General features: G+C 36.8%; 1 protein-coding gene across 4 annotated transcripts in view; it reads right to left on the bottom strand.

Moving 5' to 3' along the window:
• The window catches only part of MAN2A1 (mannosidase alpha class 2A member 1), a 166,560-nt gene that overhangs the window by 95,802 nt on the left and 49,315 nt on the right, over positions 1–21,443 (bottom strand). For all 4 annotated transcript variants that reach the window (XM_042944865.1, XM_042944885.1, XM_042944875.1 and 1 more), the window contains 3 exons: positions 10,973–11,100; positions 6,695–6,868; positions 3,621–3,807 (listed from right to left, as the gene is read on the bottom strand). In XM_042944865.1, coding sequence (XP_042800799.1) covers positions 3,621–3,807; positions 6,695–6,868; positions 10,973–11,100 — 489 coding nt within the window. The remainder of the gene's footprint in view (positions 1–3,620; positions 3,808–6,694; positions 6,869–10,972; positions 11,101–21,443) is intronic.

The raw sequence follows: 21,443 nt of genomic DNA, 5'->3' as shown, positions 1-21,443 counted from the left end.
GAGGTATTTTATAGAAATAATTAAAAAAAAACATTTAACTAAATTTAGAATCTCATGATCTTTCTATAATGATAGTCTCTAAAATTGCTTTGCAAATATTAAATTATTAGCAAAATTTCATAACTTGGTGAGTAAACTATAACCATAATATTCTTACAAAACATAGTTTTCTGAGATTAGCATTCAGTGGAGTACTTAATTCTTACTAATAATTTACTAATATTCCACACTTACCAAAAACAATTTTAGATTTTTACTTATAATTAAAAAATACACGTACAATAAGATTAATCAAACAGAAAGACAAATAAAATCAAAATAAATAAGTGAAGAAAACCAAACATATAAATCACAGATTATAAAATATTCTATGTGACAGAGCATCCATCAGATCCCTCAGGCAACCAGAATAAAAAAAAGTAAGTGATCATTTAAATGAATCCCAAGGTTTACTACTAGATATACCATATCTTGTGTACATACACATAAGACACATAACAGGAAAGAAATCACAAACATTAAACGTGCCTTTTCCATTTAGCATCTGTCCTCGCGCCCAGGCTCCTGCTCAGAAGGTGTCAACACTGAGAAAGCCAAGGAACCAACCTATACTACCTGGTAGACAGTGGATATTTATTAAATACATGGTACACTACTGACAAATGAACCAATGGATTATCACTCTGAAGATGTACAGCAGCAATCTGCTCTTCAATTCTTTCACCAGATTCAAAATGTCAACTTAACTAGAACCAAGAAAAAAATTCCCTAGAACATCCTATCATTTGACATGTAAATCATCATCATATGTAAAATATTGTGCATGAGAACAAAACCTCAACTTGATAAAGAATGGTGTTTCTTTATTTGGGAAGTAGAGGAACCTGCTAAACTAATAAACAGTATCAAGTGTATCACCTGTAAACTACAGTTCAATTTCATTTCCTTTAGGTTATTAAAACCAAGCACCACTAATCTGGAAGGCCCGTGTCTGATCTTCATTCATCAAGAAGTAAAAAGGAAGGTGATGTCTGGATGTGAAGTAACCAGTAGAGTTAAGATTTCAAGACTTATGAGAAGTTTTTTTAAAAAATCTACTTAAGTATTAAATAGACTCTTTCATCTCTCTGCCCCCAGGTGTCTGGAAACCAGTTGCAAAATCAGTGGAACTGACTGAGTGCAAATATGTTCCTGGGGGGCAATCTTTGAAGTGTCAGATGGGACACAGCCACAGGATTACACAAAATGGCTTTTTTCCCCCTAATAATGCACTTTAAATAGATAGGAGGACCAAAAAAAAGAGGAGCCTCACAAGGCCTTTGGGTGCACTGAGAGTCCCCAACTGAAGCATCTGGCTGCCTTCAAAGAAATTCCCTATCTTTGACCTCCTGAGCTGAGGATACTCTCCCCACCCTTACCTCTTCTTTTTCACTGTACCTTTTGCTACCTTATACTGGATTACTCTCCCATGCCTAACTAACCTAATCCCAGAAAGCAGGCTATTCACTGTTCCTCAGGGATTTTCATTGCTGTAGGAACCAGGAAAATGAAACCAGGTTGATTCCTAAACTTGGACACTTAGAAAAAAAAAATTATAAATAGATTTTGCTAGAAGGGAACTATGGCTTCAAGAAGGCTGCCATGATAAAACACTTTTGTATGTGCCACAGTGAGAAGCTCACAATGGAATATTTCATGGCCACAAGGACTCACTCAAGGCAGAGAGACCCAATCTCACCTTCCTCTTCCACACACAATTTTTAAAAAGCAATTTTTTAAAAATAAATAGACTTGACAGTACCTAGTGCAAAGATCTTATTTTATTTAAAAGGCTCTATTGTTGTGCTCTGCAATCACCTGGGGTGATTATGCTGGCACTCTATTTTCATTTTGTTGGCCTGGAGACTTTTCAAAAGTTCCCTGGGTGATTTGGGTGGCTGTGGTTGTTAAGTACTGACCTGCCTCACCCTTGCCCTTTTTAACCCTCCTGTGGAAGGTAGGATGCCTCGCTTCTTCTCAGCAAGCTGCGCTAGCATGGAGTTCCCTGAAACCATCAAACTTATGACTGGCAAAAAAAACTGCACGTAATTATTGTTATATAATCCATGTATTACAATTTGATGAGTTTAAAAATATGTCTACACTTGTGTTACCGTCATGTTACTGAAAAATTTTTTAAGGACGACATGTACAAGAACCTAGGCAGAGTAGGTTTGTGGAAACCTGAAATACTAGGGTCTTAAAACTACGGTTAAAGAATGTTCTGGTTTGTAGAGTTTATGGCTGTCATCATAGTTTAACTGTTTATAATTTCCCATCTCACTCTCGAAAATTTCCTCATTTGCATAATAAATAACATGATGGATCAAAAAAATAAAATAAAAGCCTATTTTACTTTTCTGGCATACATGAGTGGTTTACATTAAAACACAAGGTTTTTTTTAATGTTTTTTACTCTTTTTGAGAGAAAGAGACCGAGCACAACTGGAGGAGGGGCAAAGAGAAAGAGAGAGAGAGAGAGAGAGAGAGAGAGAGAGAGGAGAAACAATCTGAAGCAGGATCTAGGCTCTGAGCTATCAGCACAGAGCCTGACATGGGGCTTGAACCCATGAACCGTGAGATCATGACCTGAGCAGAAGTCAGATGCTTAACCGACTGGGCCACCCAGGCGCCTCTATATTATAACACAATGTTTTAGTTATTTATTTTTTAATTTTTTAAAATGTTTTTATTTATTTTTGAGATAGAGACAGAGCGCAAGCGGGGGAGGGGCAGAGAGAGAGAGACACAGAATCTGAAGCAGCTCCAGGCTCTGAGCTGTCAGCACAGAGCCCGACGCGGGGCTTGAACTCACAGACTGTGAGATCATGACGTGAGCTGAAGTTGGACGCCTAACTGACTGAGCCACCCAGGTGCCCCACACAATGTTTTATTTAAATGCATTATACGGCAATAATTTTTAAGTGAAGAAATTAAGCTTCATAAGCACCCAAATTAGAAGTATAGGTAACTAGATAGAATGAGATGCTTCTATCATTAGAGTAATTTTCTTCTTCTTAAAAAAGTGATTCATTCCTTTGATTTTTATTTAGATAAATATGTTTAAGTATAAATATTCCTAATTAAAATTTTCTATAAGCCAAAAATGTCAGAAAGATTGAAAGAGTGTATTCATCAGAGCTGGGCAGCATTTACTATTATTGAAATTGTTATTAAAGGAACAGATAATTACACTCTTTATGTGTTCCATTTCAATAAATGTGTTTTTGCAGTTGGGTTGCTTTTCTTACCAATTTATACAATAGAGACCAGAAGTTTTATTATCAACAAAAGTATATGAAATCAATCAAACATAGTAGACAGTTTTTATAATAAGGGCAAAGGAGATGGTAATAACAGAGTATTATAGGTTCTCCATTGTACATTGATCACCTATTGTTCATTTTCCATTAAATTTTAACACATAAAAGGCACAAAGCTCTGGCATTTTTAAGTCGCTTGAAATCTGGTTTGAATGAATACCTTGAACATGGATAATGTTGGCTACTGAACCCTTTAGCAATGAGCAGCTGAGTTGCTACTTTGTTCGATGGTGTCTTATGAAATGCACATTTTCATACCTCTTTTGGACATTTCCAGGATGTATTGTTTCTGGGGGGACTCCCCAGGGACAACCAAATCTGCCTCCAGGAAGCCGTTTAAAATCAAACTGGCAGCATATTTTAGGATCAGGTCCGCACGTATGAGGGATGTCATAGCTGTAGAAGGGCATCATGTGGCAAAAAATATCTGTGCCAGATCCCAGATCTAAAATAAAGAGCCAACAGACAAACCTGAATTTATAAATTCTGTTTTCCTATAACTGTTCAAAATGCCAGTACTTTCTACATACGTAATGCAAGTTCGACCCTAATCCACAACCTATTAAACTACCTGTACATAAGCTTCCATGACATTTAACAACCACCAGGCTGAAGGAGGAGACTCACACCCCAGTCTCTACCTCCTCTATCTAAATTTAGCAGAGACCCATCATTAACCAGCATCCACTGACCTAGGAAGATACAAACCAAACCAAAGCCAAAGCCAAAGTTGTGACTGGCTCATCCAAAATTATGGCCATGTCCATCCCTGGCTGCCAGCTTCTGCCCACCCACATCAGTAATAGGAGACACTGAGAAAGACCATTAAATTAGCCACAGAAGAAGGGTAAGAAGAGATGAAGAGAATACAAGGAGAAAAGGAAAAGTAGGGAGGCTTGTGAGAATACTGGGTAAATTCCTATCGACTTCTTGCTGTGAGGAGAAGGAAGTGCCACCAGAAGAGTTCAGAGAGTCTCCCAGATGCTCACCAATAAAGAGCCAATGGTACTCTTCACCAAGAAGGCAGCACAGGACAAGTAAAAGTAATTTTCAAAACAAAACAAAAAAACAAAAAACCACCAAGAATAAAAATAAAGCAAACAAACAAACAATATATATATATGCGTATATATATGCATATATATACGCATATATACATATATATACACATATATATACATATACATATATACATATACACATATATACATATATATGTATATGTGTGTATATGTATATATGTATATGTATATATATAGAAAGCAAGCACTAGTTCCTGATGCAGAATTGTTTTTATTTAAAACCTCAATGCCACGAAGTCTTACCACTGCCCTTGAGAGGTCAGAAGCCTACCACCCAGTGAGTGCAGGATTTAACCAGGAGTTAAAAATGGTTATCTTTATAGACTCCTGACCTAGAAGTACCTCCCCGCCTTTACTGAAGTATGGATTTGTACTTTTCAGCAATGGGTATGTACTGCTTTCATAATAAAGACAGTTACAACAAATAAAAAATTAAAAGCAACATGCACATTTTAAAAAATGAAAATACCTGCTTCATTAAGAATCAGAACACACAAAGAAGCTCAACTGAATTCCAACATAATTTTGAAGTAACATCTTCAAATCTATCTGGTGAGCCTACAATACTCCGATTCTATCTCATACTCCATTTAGCTAAAGTAATTACCAGCTCTCTCCCAAATTTCAAAGCTATTATAATCTGTACTTTTCTGTGCTGTAAGTTGTTTCGCTGAATCAGATTCCAGCATGACATCATGGATGCTGGTCACTAATACCTGCTCTCAACACAGAGGCTGTCACAACCTCAGACACTGATGGCACCTTCTCTTCCTTCTTCCTATAGATCGAAGACACACTCCACATCCCACTGCTTCACCTCACCCCATACTATTTAGCAACTCATTTTCACATTGCAGTTTATCTGCTGCATTTGATGTTGTCTTTTATCAAATTAAGACTGTAATTTCCTTATAGGCAAGGGAGTTTTCTGTGTTTTTTCCAAGCATGGTATTAAGTACATAAAAGTACTTAGTAATTTCTTGCTGATTGATATTTATGGACAATTTGAATATAGGCGACCGTTTAAGTAGGGCCTTTTCAAATTAACGATCTTTTTTTTTTTTAAATTAATATGCTCCTTTGCACTTGATCCAACTATACAGGATACAACCCCCTACAAGTTCTTGTTTTCCCTCCAGGTTTTTATTTTCCAGAATAAAAAATGATACAGTTAATTTCTTTCCTTACTGAAAAAAACAGCAGTACATATAAGGGAGTCACTGCCTAGATTTACAAATGATTTTTTGAGAACACTCGGGAGAGAGCTAAATTACACAGGAAAGAAAATATGATGTAATACAGTAATTTCTGAACATTGTTTTAGCAACAAAATCCTTTTTGCAGATGGAATCTTAAGGAAAACTCAGCATCAGGATGGCAGTGAATACCAGAGAGGTAAAAGCCTGGGTTTGTGAACTACACAAAGACAGATTCAAACCTCACCTCTGCACCTACTTGCCCTTATGACTTTTGGCAAATGGCTTCACGTTCCTAGCATCCATTCCTTCACCATTTAAAAGGAATTGTAAGAGAACTGAATTTAAAGGATAAAGGTTCAGTGAGAGAGTGGATATAAAGCATACAATACAATGCATGGCCCATAATAAAAACTCAATAAAGAAGAAATAATAAAGTATTCTGAATTAAATGGGTGTTGGGAAAGGCAAAAACATCTTAAGAAGCCTAAATCTTGTCTTCTCCTCAACCCCCCACCCCCAGCCAAGAGCTGCGAAAGTCTGACCTTGGAACACCTGTGCACCCACAGAATACAACGTGAGAACAGCAGTACAGATAACAGGAAGGCTGTTCTAGGAGGGCAGGATTAAGGTTTTAAAAGGCAATTCTTACTAGATGCAGAGACAGGAAAGACAGAAGAAGGAAACAGAGGCTGAACATGAAATAAATGACTGGATATAAGATATAACACATGTTCAACTTTGTATAAAACAGGTTCTTTTTAAAACAGAAAAAAAAAAAGCATTTACAAAAGACTAATTCCTTACATTTATTTACTTCCTTTAGGCGTAAAAAAGAATCCACAATGTTCTATAGATAAATATCTTCACCATTGCTTAAAAGAGTCTTAACACAAAAACTCTGGGGAATAAATTCTAAGAATCTGTGTCTTTAAGCAACCTAATTTTCAAGACTGACACTCTGAATAAAACCTGTAACAGCCTGAGTTCATAACCCTTATGAAATAACATCTAGGTCAAGGGAGACCTTCCACGTTCATCAAACCCTACATACCCCAATTCTGTCTCCAAAAAAATTCCAGCGTTTTATGCAATGCAAAATGTTTTTTAACTGCATAATGAACTCTCTGAATAAGCATGTGAGAAAATCCAGCCCGTTTAAGAAGATAAGCCATTGTTGGGGAATGTCCAAAAGGATCAATAGACCAACCAGACCGAGGTTTCACTCCTGTTGATAAAGAAAATAAGTGTTATTTTTTTAACTGACAATGACATGAAAAGAAGTCACATTACCGTCAGAGCCATCAGAGTTTTGTGGTATTCCAGGTCTGAGGACAAACGATCTGCCCAGCATTCATTCCCCTTTAGCAAACACTCCCAGCAGGGCTCCCAGAGGAAAGGATCCTGGCCCTGTCATGTCCTCCCAGGCAGGGGAATCGCACAGTAGGTTAATCAACGAGCTGAAAGAAGCACTCTGCCATCTTTAATAGGTATTAGCAAGCTACTGCCATGCAGGGAAGCTGGAGAAACAAACAGGACCTAACCCCTGCCCTGCCCTCTAAGACCTCACAGTCTTGTTTTGCTTTGAGGTGGACAACCCAGCAACTTGATGTTACAGAATAAAGAAAAGTACGCTAACTCATTTCAACTTGTACTCCTCAATCCCAAGTTAAGGAATTTGTAGGCCATCTTTCATACTTCACAACAGTTCTGTATCATCTTATTATGCAGTGGCAGAACTGGCCCAAATAACTGTTCCGTATTTCGTTAAATCTTAAGACATTTTGATGCTGGTGCTTTCTCTCCACCTAGAAAGGATCAATGGAATTTTTCACAATTGACTCACATCAATTATAAGAGCTATTGACTAAAGATATACCTCGATTTCTCCAAGGATACAATGTAAAAAATAAACATAATAAATGTAAAGACTGGATTAATGAAATATGATTATTTACCTGGCATTATACAAACCTCATCTTTTATTTATTCAGTACACTCAAAGAAAACTTCTACATACAACCTATATAAATCTACATAAGTAGTATTACCTTGTGCATTTTTTTTTTTTTTTTTTTTTTACTCAAACACCAGTTTAGCACCTTCCATAAACCTAAGGGTATGAGAGGTTCTAGGGTTAAAACAGGAGTTAATCCTGATCCTAACAGCACAAAGTATCATGCAAATAGGTATAACACAGAGTAGCAGAAAAGAGAGGAGAGGGAAGAACTCTGGAGAACAATCCTGAAGATGAACAGAGATGAGAAGCTGGCAAAAGAGACTGATAAGAAAAAGTCAGAACTCTCAGAGGGCCAAGAGCATCTGTCAAAACTCAAAGAACTGCCCACATATTTTTGCATTTCACATATGTAATTTACCTCTAAAAATTGTAAAGAAATCCTGAACCCTATTTAGTATTTTTGGGTTTTTTATGGTGGTATGGGTTTAACAAATTCTGGAGCTGCTTTTCATGCATTCTGAGATTGAGCAAATTGAGACAAGGGAGCCAAGTTTCACACTGTTAAGAAAAGCAACTACAGAATATGTAAATGTGGGAGAGCAGGATGTACTTTGTGATCCTGAACTGAAACATGAGGTATCAGTACTAACTTATGGCTTTATAACACACACATGTGTGCGAGCCTGCACAAGAGGGCAAACATGACCTCTTTATAAAAGTTTGGATTTGTTTTATGCTACACTTTTACCTCAATTTGCTCCTTAACTCCTCCTAAAAAAAATATGTGCTGTACCAAGGAAAACCTAGCACAGTACTGGCATCCTTTATAGGTCTCTGCCTAGCTCTCACCTCCTTTCATGAAAAAGATTTTGTGCTATTAAAGTAAGATTAAGATTGTCAAAATATATAAAAGTAAAAACTGTTAGGAAAAATAACAGGAAAGCATCATTAAAAAGAATAAGTACACCACTCAATTTCTGGCAAACCTAATAGACTTAAAAATTAGAACCTGAGTAATATGAATAATATAATTAATAAAACTGGATTATTTCAAGTACATTTAGTATTAAAACATAAGACAAGTCAGGGAACAGTTATAAAAATGGGTATTTTGGGCAAAAGACAATCTGAAAAACTCAAACTTAAAAAAAAGTTTCTAATGATATTAGTGTAATAAAGTTCATAAAAGCAGAAATTAACAACAAAAACCTAAACAATTTAAAAAAGCATTCCATGGCCGAATATAAAAATAAAGTATCCAAAATAACATGTTGTTCCAAACTGTTTAGAAAACAAAACAGAACATGAATTTACAAGATGCAGCCAAAGCCCACCAGAAGAAACTTCATATTCTCAAATGTATTCATTACCTAAATTTAAGAGCTAAAACCATAAAATTTCTAAGAAAAAAACTACAGAGTTCATGATCGTGGGTTAGATAATGACTTCTTGGTTATGACATCAAAACACAAGTGACAAAAGAAAAAATAAACTGGACTTCATCAAAATCAAAACTTTTGTGCATCAAAGGACACCTTCATGGGGCACCTGGGTGGCTCAGTCGGTTAAGCAACTGACTTCAGCTCAGGTCATGATCTCACGGTTCGTGAGTTCGCGCCTTGTGTTGGGCTCTGTACGGACAGCTCAGAGCCTGGAGCCTGCTTCAGATTCTGTGTCTCCCTCTCTCTCTGTGCATCGCCCCCCCACACACACTCACACTCTGTTTCCCTCTCTCTCTTTTAAAAATAAATAAATATTTTAAAAATATTAAGAAAAAATTAAAAAAAAAAGGACATCTTCATGAAACTGAAAACCCACAGAATGGAAAAAAAATATTTGCAAATCATTGTCTGACAAGAAACTTGTACGAAGAATATATAAAGAACACTTACAAGTCAACAATAAAAAGACAAAGAACCCAATTGTAAAAATAGCAAATAATTTGAATAGACAATTTTCCAAACAAGATATACAAACAGCCAATACACACGTGAAAAAATGCTTAACATCATAGTCTTTAGGGAAATGCAAATCAAAGCCATAATGAGGTACCATTTCACACTCACTAGCATGGCTAAAATAAAAAAGACAGTAACAAATGCTGCTGCAGATGTGGAGAAATTAGAACCCTCCTACACTGCTGGTGAGAACGTAGAAGGGTGCAGTCATTTTGGAAACAATTAGGCAGCTCCTCAAAACGCTTAACACAGCATGCTGCCCAATGACCCAGCACTTCCGTTCCTAGGTATGTATCCCAAAGAAATGAAAACATATGTCCTCACAAAAACTTACACAAGTGTGTATAGCAGCATTATTCACAGCAGCCAAGAGGGGAATAATCTAAATGTCCAGCAACTGAAAAATGGAGAAACAAATGTGGTATTTCCAAACAACACACTATTCAGCTAAAACCCCTGCCACCCCCATTCATTCTTTATTTTTATTTTGGAAGAATTCAAACTTGAGAAAAGGTGTAGGAATCATATGAAGAACTCCGATCAAGTTTCCAACTAGATTTACCAATTATTAACACATAACAAGTTATAGTGAACATCTGATTTTATCAGTGCAGCATCCTCTTCCAGTAGTAACAGGATTCTTCTTTCATGGACGACCCATTCACATGGTTCAGGTGAGGCTTACCCTGCCTTCAACAAACCCCTCCGCCCCATGACCATTTCCAAGAGGTGACTAGGCCTTGGTGATTTCAGCTCCTATACCTCTAGCCACAGAAACTGGCTCAGGGTTATGCACTTAATCCAAAGTGAGCCAATTAGTTAAGCTGTTAAGGAAAACTTCTCCTGGTTCAACTAGGAAGATGAGAGTCCTAGTTGCCTATGGCCATCTTACTCACCATGTGGAGAGAGCCAGGAGAAGATGAAAGCCATGAAAAAATAAACAGAACCAAAAGAGACAGTGCCTAGACAACAAAATTCGAGTCCCCTGGATCCAACCATACCTGAAGTTACCATATATATCTCTGTAATTCTCAGTGACAAAACGAATACCTTCTTTTCATTCTTCTTTTGTTTTTCTTAGGCAAGTAAATTAGACTTTTGCCTCTTCTAACTAATAGTTATAACTAATATAAAACTAAAACCCCAGTGGGATATTATTAGAAAAAAAACTACTCTAAAATTAATAAGAATAATACATAAAATAATAGATTACAAAGTAGATGACTGTAAAAGTGACCATATTACATTTATGTAACTTAGCTTATGATCAAATAAACATCATAAATTGATGAGGGATAAAAAATACTGGGAAAACTGGTTATTTAAAAAAAAATAAAATAAAGCCTCATCTCATGTTCCCCCAAATTAACTGCCCAAAGTTGTCCAAATGAAGGAGAAAGACATTAATACATACCTAGATTTTTTTCCAGCCACTGATGTCCTTCAATTAGTTGGTCAATTAAGGCAAAATAATGTGGAGCAGCTTCATCAGGCATAACCCAGCCACCTGTCACAATTTCAAACTGACCGTTTTGTAGCAAACTGGAGAGAAAGTAATATAGGAGTTTACAATAACACACAAGAAAAGTTCAAATAAAAGATTTAAAACAGCATAAACATTAGGGACAGCCCTTAAGTGTAACCAGTATTTATATTAGTTATTAAAAAAAGTTTTTTAAACCAGGGAATAAATTTCAAATTTGTGACCCTGGTGATAAAACATTCTTAGTAAAGTGTCTGTGGTGACACTCCCCCCCACCACTTCCACCCCAGGCAAAGCCACTGTAGGTCACTTTGGAAGTTCCTTTTCATAAAGTTATAATCTCCCAGACAACTTCAAAGATCCTGACGGAAACACATCTGACTTATTTCTGAATCTTGCAAAGCACCTAGCAAAGCGCTTTACTTGTGGTATATGCCGAATGAGGGTTTATTGAAGGACTGTCATTTTAAGCACTACATTTGTTTCAATACACCTATATTGAAAAAAATCAATATTTATTTTAGTCTTTCTGACACTGGTAAGTTAATCATGCAAACTACACAAAAGTAATAATAATAAAGGTAAAGCTAGTAAATATCACATGCTTCTGGGCATATAGAAAACATTATTAAGCACTTTGCTCCAAATTCAGCTAAAATGTTATCTGTATAGTTTATTTTACATTATTGAGTGAAAAGCTCTAACATTACCATTATCCGTCCATTGGGTACTCCTTTGCCATAATGCCATACAAGGTAACTAGATTCCCAGCCCTAGAGCAACTGAATTGTTACAAGATGATAGCTTCCTCCAAGGAAAAAAATGAAACATGACTAAAAATTTGAAGAAGTACCTGAAGAAGTACACAAGTCAAGAATTTAAGCAAACACCTTAAATGTCACAGACTTGTCAGTCTACAGCACGATGGTTTGAAAAATAGTGTAAAATTTCAGAAAAAAGCAGCAGCTTTAATAAGCATACACATCACTGGATACCTACCACTAACAGTCAAGTACCAAGCCAAATTTAGTTGAAGCAGACCAGACATAAAAGATTAACATTTTCCTATAAAGCCTATAACAGAATCCACAGCATTAACACAACATCTGATTTATTCAAACATATGCGTAATCGTATAATCAGTGACAGAGTGGATAATGGACACACTTTTTAAAACGGAATGAATGGGGGCGCCTTGGTGGCTCAGTCGATTAAGTGTCCAACTACAGCTCAGGCGGTGATCTCACAGCTCATGAATTCAAGCCCCACATCAGGCTCTCTGCTGTCAGTAAGGAGCCTGCTTCAGATCCTCTGTCTCCCTCTCTCTCTGCACCTCCCCACTCAAGCTCTCTGTCAAAAATAAGTATTTTTTAAAAATCATAAAATAATTAGAATGAATGAATAATTCCTTGCATAAAGGTTAATCTGTATTGCCATGGGAATCACCAACTAACAATTCACATAGAGACTGTGACAGCTCATTAAGAGTGTCTAAAAAAAAACCAAATGTCCAGTCAAACCTCGGATTCTCATAGGCCCAAATCAAGAACTTATGGTACAGAAGCTGGAAATTTAAAAAAAAAAAAAAAAAAAAACATTTCTTTATGAATACAACTAAATCCAAGGCTCTTCGGACCTGCTTTTACTGTCAAACTACTTCCAGTCAGTTCTCTTTCTTATCTTCCGATAAGACTGCCCGATTTAGCCACACTCTGGAGGCTCTGGCCCAGACCCAGACTCTTACATCTTATGGCCAGTACTTGGAAGCCTGAGATGTCTGGACAGATTTGGGATTTAATCTCTGGCCATCAAATATAGAAGTGTGACTCCTTATCTCAGTATTCCAGTAAACAGATCTTCTGGAAAATTTCAGAAATAAATTGGCCAAACAAAGTCTTTGCTGCTTCTGAACAGAGAAGAGAAATTACAGATTAAAAAAACTAAAAGTTAAAATGAAAAAAAAAAAAAAATCACTCCAATGATGTAATTTTTCATCTATATCAGTTTTATTTTGCTACGTAATTCCTGTCCCATAGGCATGAATGGGCTCCAAGAAACAGCAAACTGAGCAAAGAATCACACCTACTATATACAGCAAGTAGTTTCTCAGGTCTCTTTGTAAACAATCTATCTCTTTCCCCTCCCCATGATGCCCAGATGCTACTATGATCATGTATTAATCATGTATGAAAGGTAACACAACGGTTACTTTTTTTTTTTTAATGTTTATTTTTGAGAGAGAGACACAGAGCATGAGCAGGGGAGGGGCAGAGAGAGGAGGAGACACAGAATTTGAAGCAGGCTCCAAGCTCTGAGAGGTCAGCACAGAGCCTGATGTGGGGCTTGAACCCACGAACCATGAGATCATGACCTGAGCCAAGTCAGACACTTAACCGACTGAGCCTCCCAGGCACCCCTGAACACAACGGTTACCTTAAGGACTGTCTTGTCACTTCATTCTGGGAAGGCATGGAAAGCCTCCCATGCATTAAAATGTTTTCCAGAATATTCTCACCTACTTATTTTCTTCTCTCCTATTTTTCCCAACCTGACTGGTCCCAGTGGTCCTCATGTCTCTGTTCAAATAAAACCTACCCAAAGAAGTCAGCCTGAGCACCTAATCTAAAAATACTCCCACCATACCACCACACTCCATCACACACCAGAATTACCTTGTTCATTTCCATGTCTTCTCTCTCTCCCTCCTCAGCCCCACCCACCATCAGAACACAACATAGGCTCCCAGAGAGCATGAACCAGGATATGCTGTTTTGTTCACTTTTCCACGCCCAGCCCTGAGAAGCATGTTTGGCACATAAATAGGCACTCTGATAGTTGTGAGATGTAAGAGGGATGTGTAACGAGATTCTCAGCTCAGCTTTTTACAGAGAGTTTTACATTATATGAAGCTCGGAGACATACACAAAATAAACCGGTCAGCACAGGGTCAGGTGGAAAGGAGTCTCGGAATAATATGAGGTATGAGGTGGTACAACCTAGAAAGTGGTAGGAAATATGGAAGAGGAGAGAGACAGGAGGCGTTTTCATGAAAAATCAGTGGGAATTAAGAAATCAGGGGTGATAGAAGAAAGGATTACAGCCCACATGGCTTGGGACTGTTAATTCCTGGTGTCTAATGGTGGGGCAGTGTTAAACACACAGTGCAGTTGAGAAGAGAGGTCACTTTGTGATCATAAACGTAAATTTGGATAAGGCTGTTTGATATGACAGTGAGACATCTAAAAGGAGCTAACTGTAAAAGAAAAGTTAAGGAAAAGAGGCCGATATAAAAATTAAGCTTGAGGGGATTAAAACAAAGAGGAAACAGAGAAGGATAGGAAGTCAGGAGAAACAATCAAAAGGAGAGTCAAGGACCAAACAGAAGGGGGAAAAAAAAAGAGAGGCAATAAGAAATGTTAAAGATAAAAAGAATCTGAAACATTCTAGAAAACAGTGATGAAGTAAAACCTGCCATTCTACTTGATAAAAGCCATTTTTATAGTTAAAAAGCTATCATGTAACTGTGGCTTACTCAAAAATAGACACTTTGGTGGGTCAGACTATAAAGCTATGAAATCTATTTTTACGGTATTTATACCATTGGGACGACTGTGGCTCAGTCAGTTAAGCGTCCCATTCTTGACTTTGGTGCAGGTCATCATCTCATGATTCAGTTTGTGAGATCAAGCTCTGCGTCAGGCTGTGCTGAGTGTGCAGCCTGCTTGGGATCTTCTCTCTCCCTCCACCTCTCCCCTGCTCATACTCGCACTCTCTCTCACTCTCAAAATAAATAAACATTAAAAAAATAAAATATTTATACTATTAAAATAGCAGATTAAATAAGTGGAAAAGAATGGGACATAGTTTTATTTATAAAAATTTAAATCGTGTGGCTAGAACCCACAAACCAAGAGATCATGACCTGAGCCAAAACCAAGAGTTGATGCTTAACCGACTGAGCCACACAGCGCCCCCCCCCACCAATGTATATAAGCAATAACAGGAAAATAACAGGAAAGCTATGTTAGCCTACAAAAAAGTGCCATATTTAAAACTGCCACTGTTAGCAACACAATGCAAATAAAATTAAGATGGACCGCAACTGTACATTTGAGACTTTAATAATTTTTTTAATCACATAACAGGAAATACCTATAACTACAGAAAAAGTTACTTAGAAAAATTACAGGTGCTTCCAATTTCCATGTACTCCATATTCAACAAGCATCACCTGAGCTATTTCTCTGCACTAGGAGAATACAAAATCAAAAAAGACATGCTCCCTCCATAGGATCTATTGCTTAGTTTCTGCCAAGAAACTGGCTTTTGGCAAGTTTTTTACGTGTACAATTTTTCCTCATACTTCCTAATAAACATGAGATCTAGAAGCAAAAGTGAAAAGACAGGAAAAGGGAAGGAAAGAAAATATATATGCACAGCAAATCTAGAAAACAGGAAACCAGGCACTAACTTTCAAAATTAACTTTCAAAATCAAAACACTCCTGTTTCACTCTTTTAAATGGCTGACTTGTAACTACTGGTAACGGCATCACACATTTCTATGTTTCTATCATTTCAATGCTTAGGAATTTGGTATAAAAAGCTTAACTAAATAACTGATCAAAATTAGGCTCACTTTGCCTAAGATGTAGAATTTAACTTAAGAATGTACTTGCCAAGCACATGAAGCTGCAAATAATTTTCTCTGAGTGTCACTTTTTCCCTATGTAGACATATCACACATTTGGAATTTGGTCACACACAGAAGGATAGACTCAAAGAGCTTTTTTCCCTAATGGGGAAATTGTTACAGATAACTTAGTAGTAAAAAATGCATCATTTAGCAAGCTTCAAAGAATCACAAATTAATTTCACATGAGAAAACGAGTTGAATTTGTAATCATACATCTGGGGAAATATGAAATAATACAAGATGATGTACAGGGATTCATTCTTAAATAAAAATTTAGTTAACTGGAAAATTCAAAAAGATGGAGGCTCCCGATGAATCAATTAATACCCTAAAAACATTTGCTTATCATTTGCTTGATTCGTATGCCTTTCATGGGAAGTACCTAATAAGAAAAGTAAAATCTGTTTTAAGATTCCTCATATAGGAATAATTGGGGAAATTCGTCATATACTTGTCAATATTGTTGATGCCTGTCTTTAAAGATTTAGTACACGAGGCACAAATGGCTAATGAGTTATCTCCCATCATTTCTTCCTCACTTCATTCCAGCCATACTCCTTCTTTTAGTTCACTGTCCGTGCAATCTTTCTTCCTGGAATAATACCACCTCCCCCCAGAAACCATCTACCTCACTGGCTCTTACAGATCCACTGGGAGCCCGTTGTAGCCACCATATCCCATCCCACCTAAATTGTTATCTTTCATGAAAACCCTAAAATTTCTTTCATAGCATTTATCACAAAACCTAATTACACACTGTCTGTTTACTGTCTTTCTCCCTCAACAGACTGTAGGCTGCATGAAGGCAAGAGTCTCCTCCGGTTTGGTCAATATTTACTACTCAGGGTTCCTTTTAGAAAAGGGTACCAAGACCTCATAAGACAAGTGAACAAAGAATGTGAAGCATTTATTTCAGAAATTCTTGGCTCCCCAAACTGAAAAGAAATTTAGTCTCACTCAGAAGGAAGTGCAAATTACAACTTCAATGAGATGCCACGTTTACTCATCACACTGGAAACATCAAAATGTTGTGTGTGACGTCACACTATGACGTCAAGGATGTATGGACACAGGTATTGTCACATATTGCTGGCAATAACTATCAAATTTTAAAATGCATATATACTTCTGTACATATTCATTAAAAAAGTCAAGAAGTATTTTAAAGTATAAAAATAAACAAAAGCATTATGTACACTACATATGAAGATACATTCCATGCATTCACAAAAGACCAGAAATAAAACTACATGGGCATCCATTGCAAAGAGTTAAATAAATTAAGGTCCACTGATAATATAGATTTTTATACCATCTTTAAAAAAGGAGCTCTTCAGAAGCACCTAGGTGGCTCAGTCAGTCATGACCTGACTTTATCTCAGGTCATGATCTCGCAGTTCATGAGTTTAAGCTCCACGATGGGCTCTGTGCTGACAGCTCAGAGCCTGGATCCTGCTTCGGATTCTGTGTCTCCCTCTCTCTCTGCTTCTCCCCCAGTTACATTCTGTCTCTCTCTCTCAGAAATAAATAAACATTAAGAAAAATTTTTAATAAACAAACATAAAAAAAGAGGGGGGAGGGTGGGCTCTTCTCTCCTGGAAGGTTCTCCAAGATATTAAGGTTAAAAAGCATGGTACATACACAAAAATAAACTCAAAATGGATGAAAGACCTAAATGTGAGACAGGAAATCATCAAAATCCTACAGAAGAAAGCAGGCAACAACCTCTTTGACCTCAACCGCAGCAATTTCTTACTCGACACATCTCCAAAGGCAAGAGAATTAAAAGCAAAAGTGAACTACTGGGGCCTCATCAAGATAAAAAGTTTCTTCACTGCAAAGGAAACAAACAACAAAACTGAAAGGCAACCAACGGAATGGGAAAAGATATTTGCAAATGACATATCGGATAAAGGGCTAGTATCCAAAATCTATAAGGAACTTACCAAACTCAACACCCAAAAAACAAATAACCCAGTGAAGAAATGGGCAGAAGACATAAATAGACATTTTTCCAAAGAAGACATCCAGATGGCCAACAGATACATAAAAAGATGCTCGACATCACTCATCATTAGGGAAATATAAATCAAAGCCAAACTGAGATACCACCTCATACCAGTCAGAGAAGTTAAAATGAACAAATCAGGGGACTATAGATGCTGGCAAGGATGTGGAGAAATGGGAACCCTCTTGCACTGTTGGGAATACAAACTGATGCAGCTACTCTGGAAAACAGTGTGGAGGTTCCTCAAAAAATTAAAAATAGATCTACCCTATGACCCAGCAATAGCATTGCTAGGAATTTACCCAAGGGGGATACAGGAGTGCTGATGCACAGGGGCACTTGTACCCCAATGTTTACAGCAGCACTTTCAACAATAGCCAAATTATGGAAAGAGCCTAAAAGTCCATCAACTGATGAATAGATAAAGAAGACGTGGTTTATGCATAAAATGGAATACTGCTTGGCAATGAGAAAGAATGAAATCATGCCATTTGCACCAGTGTGGATGGAACTGGAAGGTATCATTATGCTAAGTGAAATAAGTCAGAGAAGGACAGATTTCATATGTTTTCACTCATATGTGGATCTTGAGAAACTCAACAGAAGACCATCAGGAAAGAGGAAGGGGAAAATAGTTACAAACAGAGAGGGAGGGAGGCAAACCACAAGAGACTCCTAAATACAGAGAACAAACTGAGGGTTGATGCGGGGCGGGGGAGAGGGAAAATGGGTGCTGGGCATTGAGGAGGGCACTTGTTGAGATGAGCACCAGGTGTTGTTTGTAAGCCAATCTGACAATAAATTATATTCATAATTTTTTTTTTTAAAAAGCATGGTACAATACACATTAGTATGGAAATTAAAAATAGAAACAAAACAAATAAAAAAAAAAAACCCACAGCAAATAGATTCTGATGAGGATGCAAAGTAACTGGAAACCTTGTACATTATGGGTAGCAGTGTAAAATGGTGCAATTGCTGTGGGAAACAACATGGGGGTCCTGCATGTCCTATTTAAACATAGGATTACTACATGATCCAGTAATTCCACTGCTGGACAGATACACAAAAGAATTAAAAGCAGGGACCTGAACAGATATTTGTATACCTATGCTCATAGCAGTATTATTCACAAGAGCCAAAAGGTAGAAATAACCCAGGGGTGCCTGGGTGGCTCAGTCAGTTAAGCATCTGACTCTTAGTGGCTCAGGTCATGATCTCATGGTTCCTAAGTTCCAGCCCCGCGCTGGGCTCTGTGCTATTAGTGCAGAGCCTGCTTGGGATTCACTCTATCCCTCTCTCTCTCTCAAAACAAGATAAACTTAAAAAAAGAAAAAAGAAAAGAACAGAAAGAAACTACCCAAATGTCCTTTGATGGATGAATAGATAAACAAAATGTGGTAAATCATGCAATGAATTATCCTGATTCAGCCTTAAAAAGGAAGGGAATTCTGACACATTTCAATATGGGTGAACCTTGAAGACTTTATGCAGAGTGAAGCAAAGCCAGACACAATGAGACACATACTATATGATTCCACTTATGAGGTACCTGAAGTAGGCAAACTTCTTGAAACAGAAAATAGAATGGTGATTGCCAGGGGCTGAGGTGAAGGTGAATGGCAAGTTCTTAACAGGTACGCAGTTACGGTTTGAGATGATGAAAAAGTTCTAGAGACAGAGGAAAGTTATGGCTGCACAGCAATGTGAATGGACCTAATGCTACCAAATGGTACACATAAAATCACTAAAGTGGTAAATTTTATGTTATGAATATTTTACCACAATTTAAAAAAAAACTCCTAAAAAAATCGGTACAATGTGCACAGCATGCTGCCATTTGCATAATACACATGCATATGTCTTTGTACATATGTATATATTACATATATTTTCCTGTATATCTAGAAAATAAGTTTGTTCACAGCAGCTGTGTCCCGTGGGAAGAACTAGATGACATGGAGACAGGGGTGGTTTATCTCTTACCCTTCACTATGTACCCTGCATATACTTGGACTTACATTAAAACATTAATGAAAAATTTTTCTAAACTATAAATGTGATACTCTGATTTCTCCTAAGCATTGAAAACTAACACAGCCATAGCATAAGATGGTCATAAAATTTTATTTAAGAATATTTCCCATATTAGATGGCTCAATTAATCATTTCTGTAAAGTTTTAATAAGAGGATGTTCTGTATGCAAACTGGTGTAGCCACTGTGGAAAATAGTATGGAAGTTCCTGAAAAAATTAAAAATAGAACTACCCTATGACCCAGCAATTACACGACTAAGTATTTTTACCCAAAGGATACAAAAATACTAATCCGAAGGGATACATGCACCCCGATGTTTATAGCAGCATTATCAACAATAGCCATTTATGGGAAAAGCCCAAATGTCCATAGACTGGTAAGTGGATAAAGAAGAAGTGGTATAAAAAGAATGAAATCTTGCCATTTGCAACAACGTGGATAGAGCTAGAGAGTATCATTCTAAGTGAAATTAGTCACAGAAAGACAAATAGTGTATGATTTCACTCATATGTGGAATTTAAGAAACAAAACAAATGCTCATAGAAGGAAAAAAGAGAGAGACAAACCAAGAAACAGATTCTTGGGTGTAGAGAACAAACTGATGGTTACCAGAGAGAAGATGGGTGAGGGATTACGTTAATTAGTTGATGGGAATTAAGCACTTGTGATGAGCACTGGGTGTTGTATGTAAGTGTTGAATCACTAAATTGTACACATAAAACTAATATTACACTGTGTGTTTGCTGCTGGAATTTAAATAAAAACTTAAAAAAATGAAAAGAAAAGAGGCTATCCTTTAAATATTTCACTGTATAGTAAATATTACTTCATGTTCTCATTCTCCAAAATAAAATAAATGTTCATTCAAAATGAATCAGAAAATACATAAGAGGTTAAGGAATAGAATTTAAAAATCTAAATATCTTGCTATAAATGCATAAGGGGTCATGGTAGAGTTTTTAACCAACTTATTTTACTTAATACTATACCATGAGCAACCTATCTTTCCATATTAATAAATAGACCTATCATTATTTTAGGGCTGCAATGTATTTTCTAAAAGACTTTTAATTGAGACAACAACACACAATATACATGTGTTTAGTCTGATCAGCTTTGACAACTGTTTACATCCCTGTAATCACCAAAACAAGATATGGACTATTTCCATTAACTCAGAGAGTTCCTTCATGCCTCTTTCCAATCGTTTCCTACCTCAAGTGCCCCCAAAGAGAAAGACATTCTTCTTACTTCATGATTTCCATCATAATAGATAAGCTGAGCTACTCTTACACTTCATAAAATAAAATCATACACTATTTACTCTTCTGCATCAGGCTTTTTTTTTTTTTTTTTTTTGCTTTATACGTTCTTTAGAACGTATTACATATTAATACGTTTTTATTTAGAACGTATTTACATATTACTATGCATCTCAGTAATTCATTATTTTTCATCGTTGAGGAGTATTCCATTGCACAAATATGCCACAAGTTTTTCATCTATTATCTTGTTGATGGGCATTTGAAATGTTTCCAGTTTGAAGTTACTAGGAAAACTTCCCTATGAAAATGTGTGAACAAGTCTTTTTGTGAACATGTTTTCATTTCTCTTAGATAAATTCCTAGGAGGGGGCTCCTAGGCCACATGATGTATGTTTAA

This window comes from Panthera leo, chromosome A1 (genome assembly GCF_018350215.1).
Source record: "Panthera leo isolate Ple1 chromosome A1, P.leo_Ple1_pat1.1, whole genome shotgun sequence".
Taxonomy (NCBI): Eukaryota; Metazoa; Chordata; class Mammalia; order Carnivora; family Felidae; genus Panthera; species Panthera leo.
Note: the sequence above shows the minus strand (reverse complement) of the source record. Positions and strands in the feature narration are given on the sequence as shown.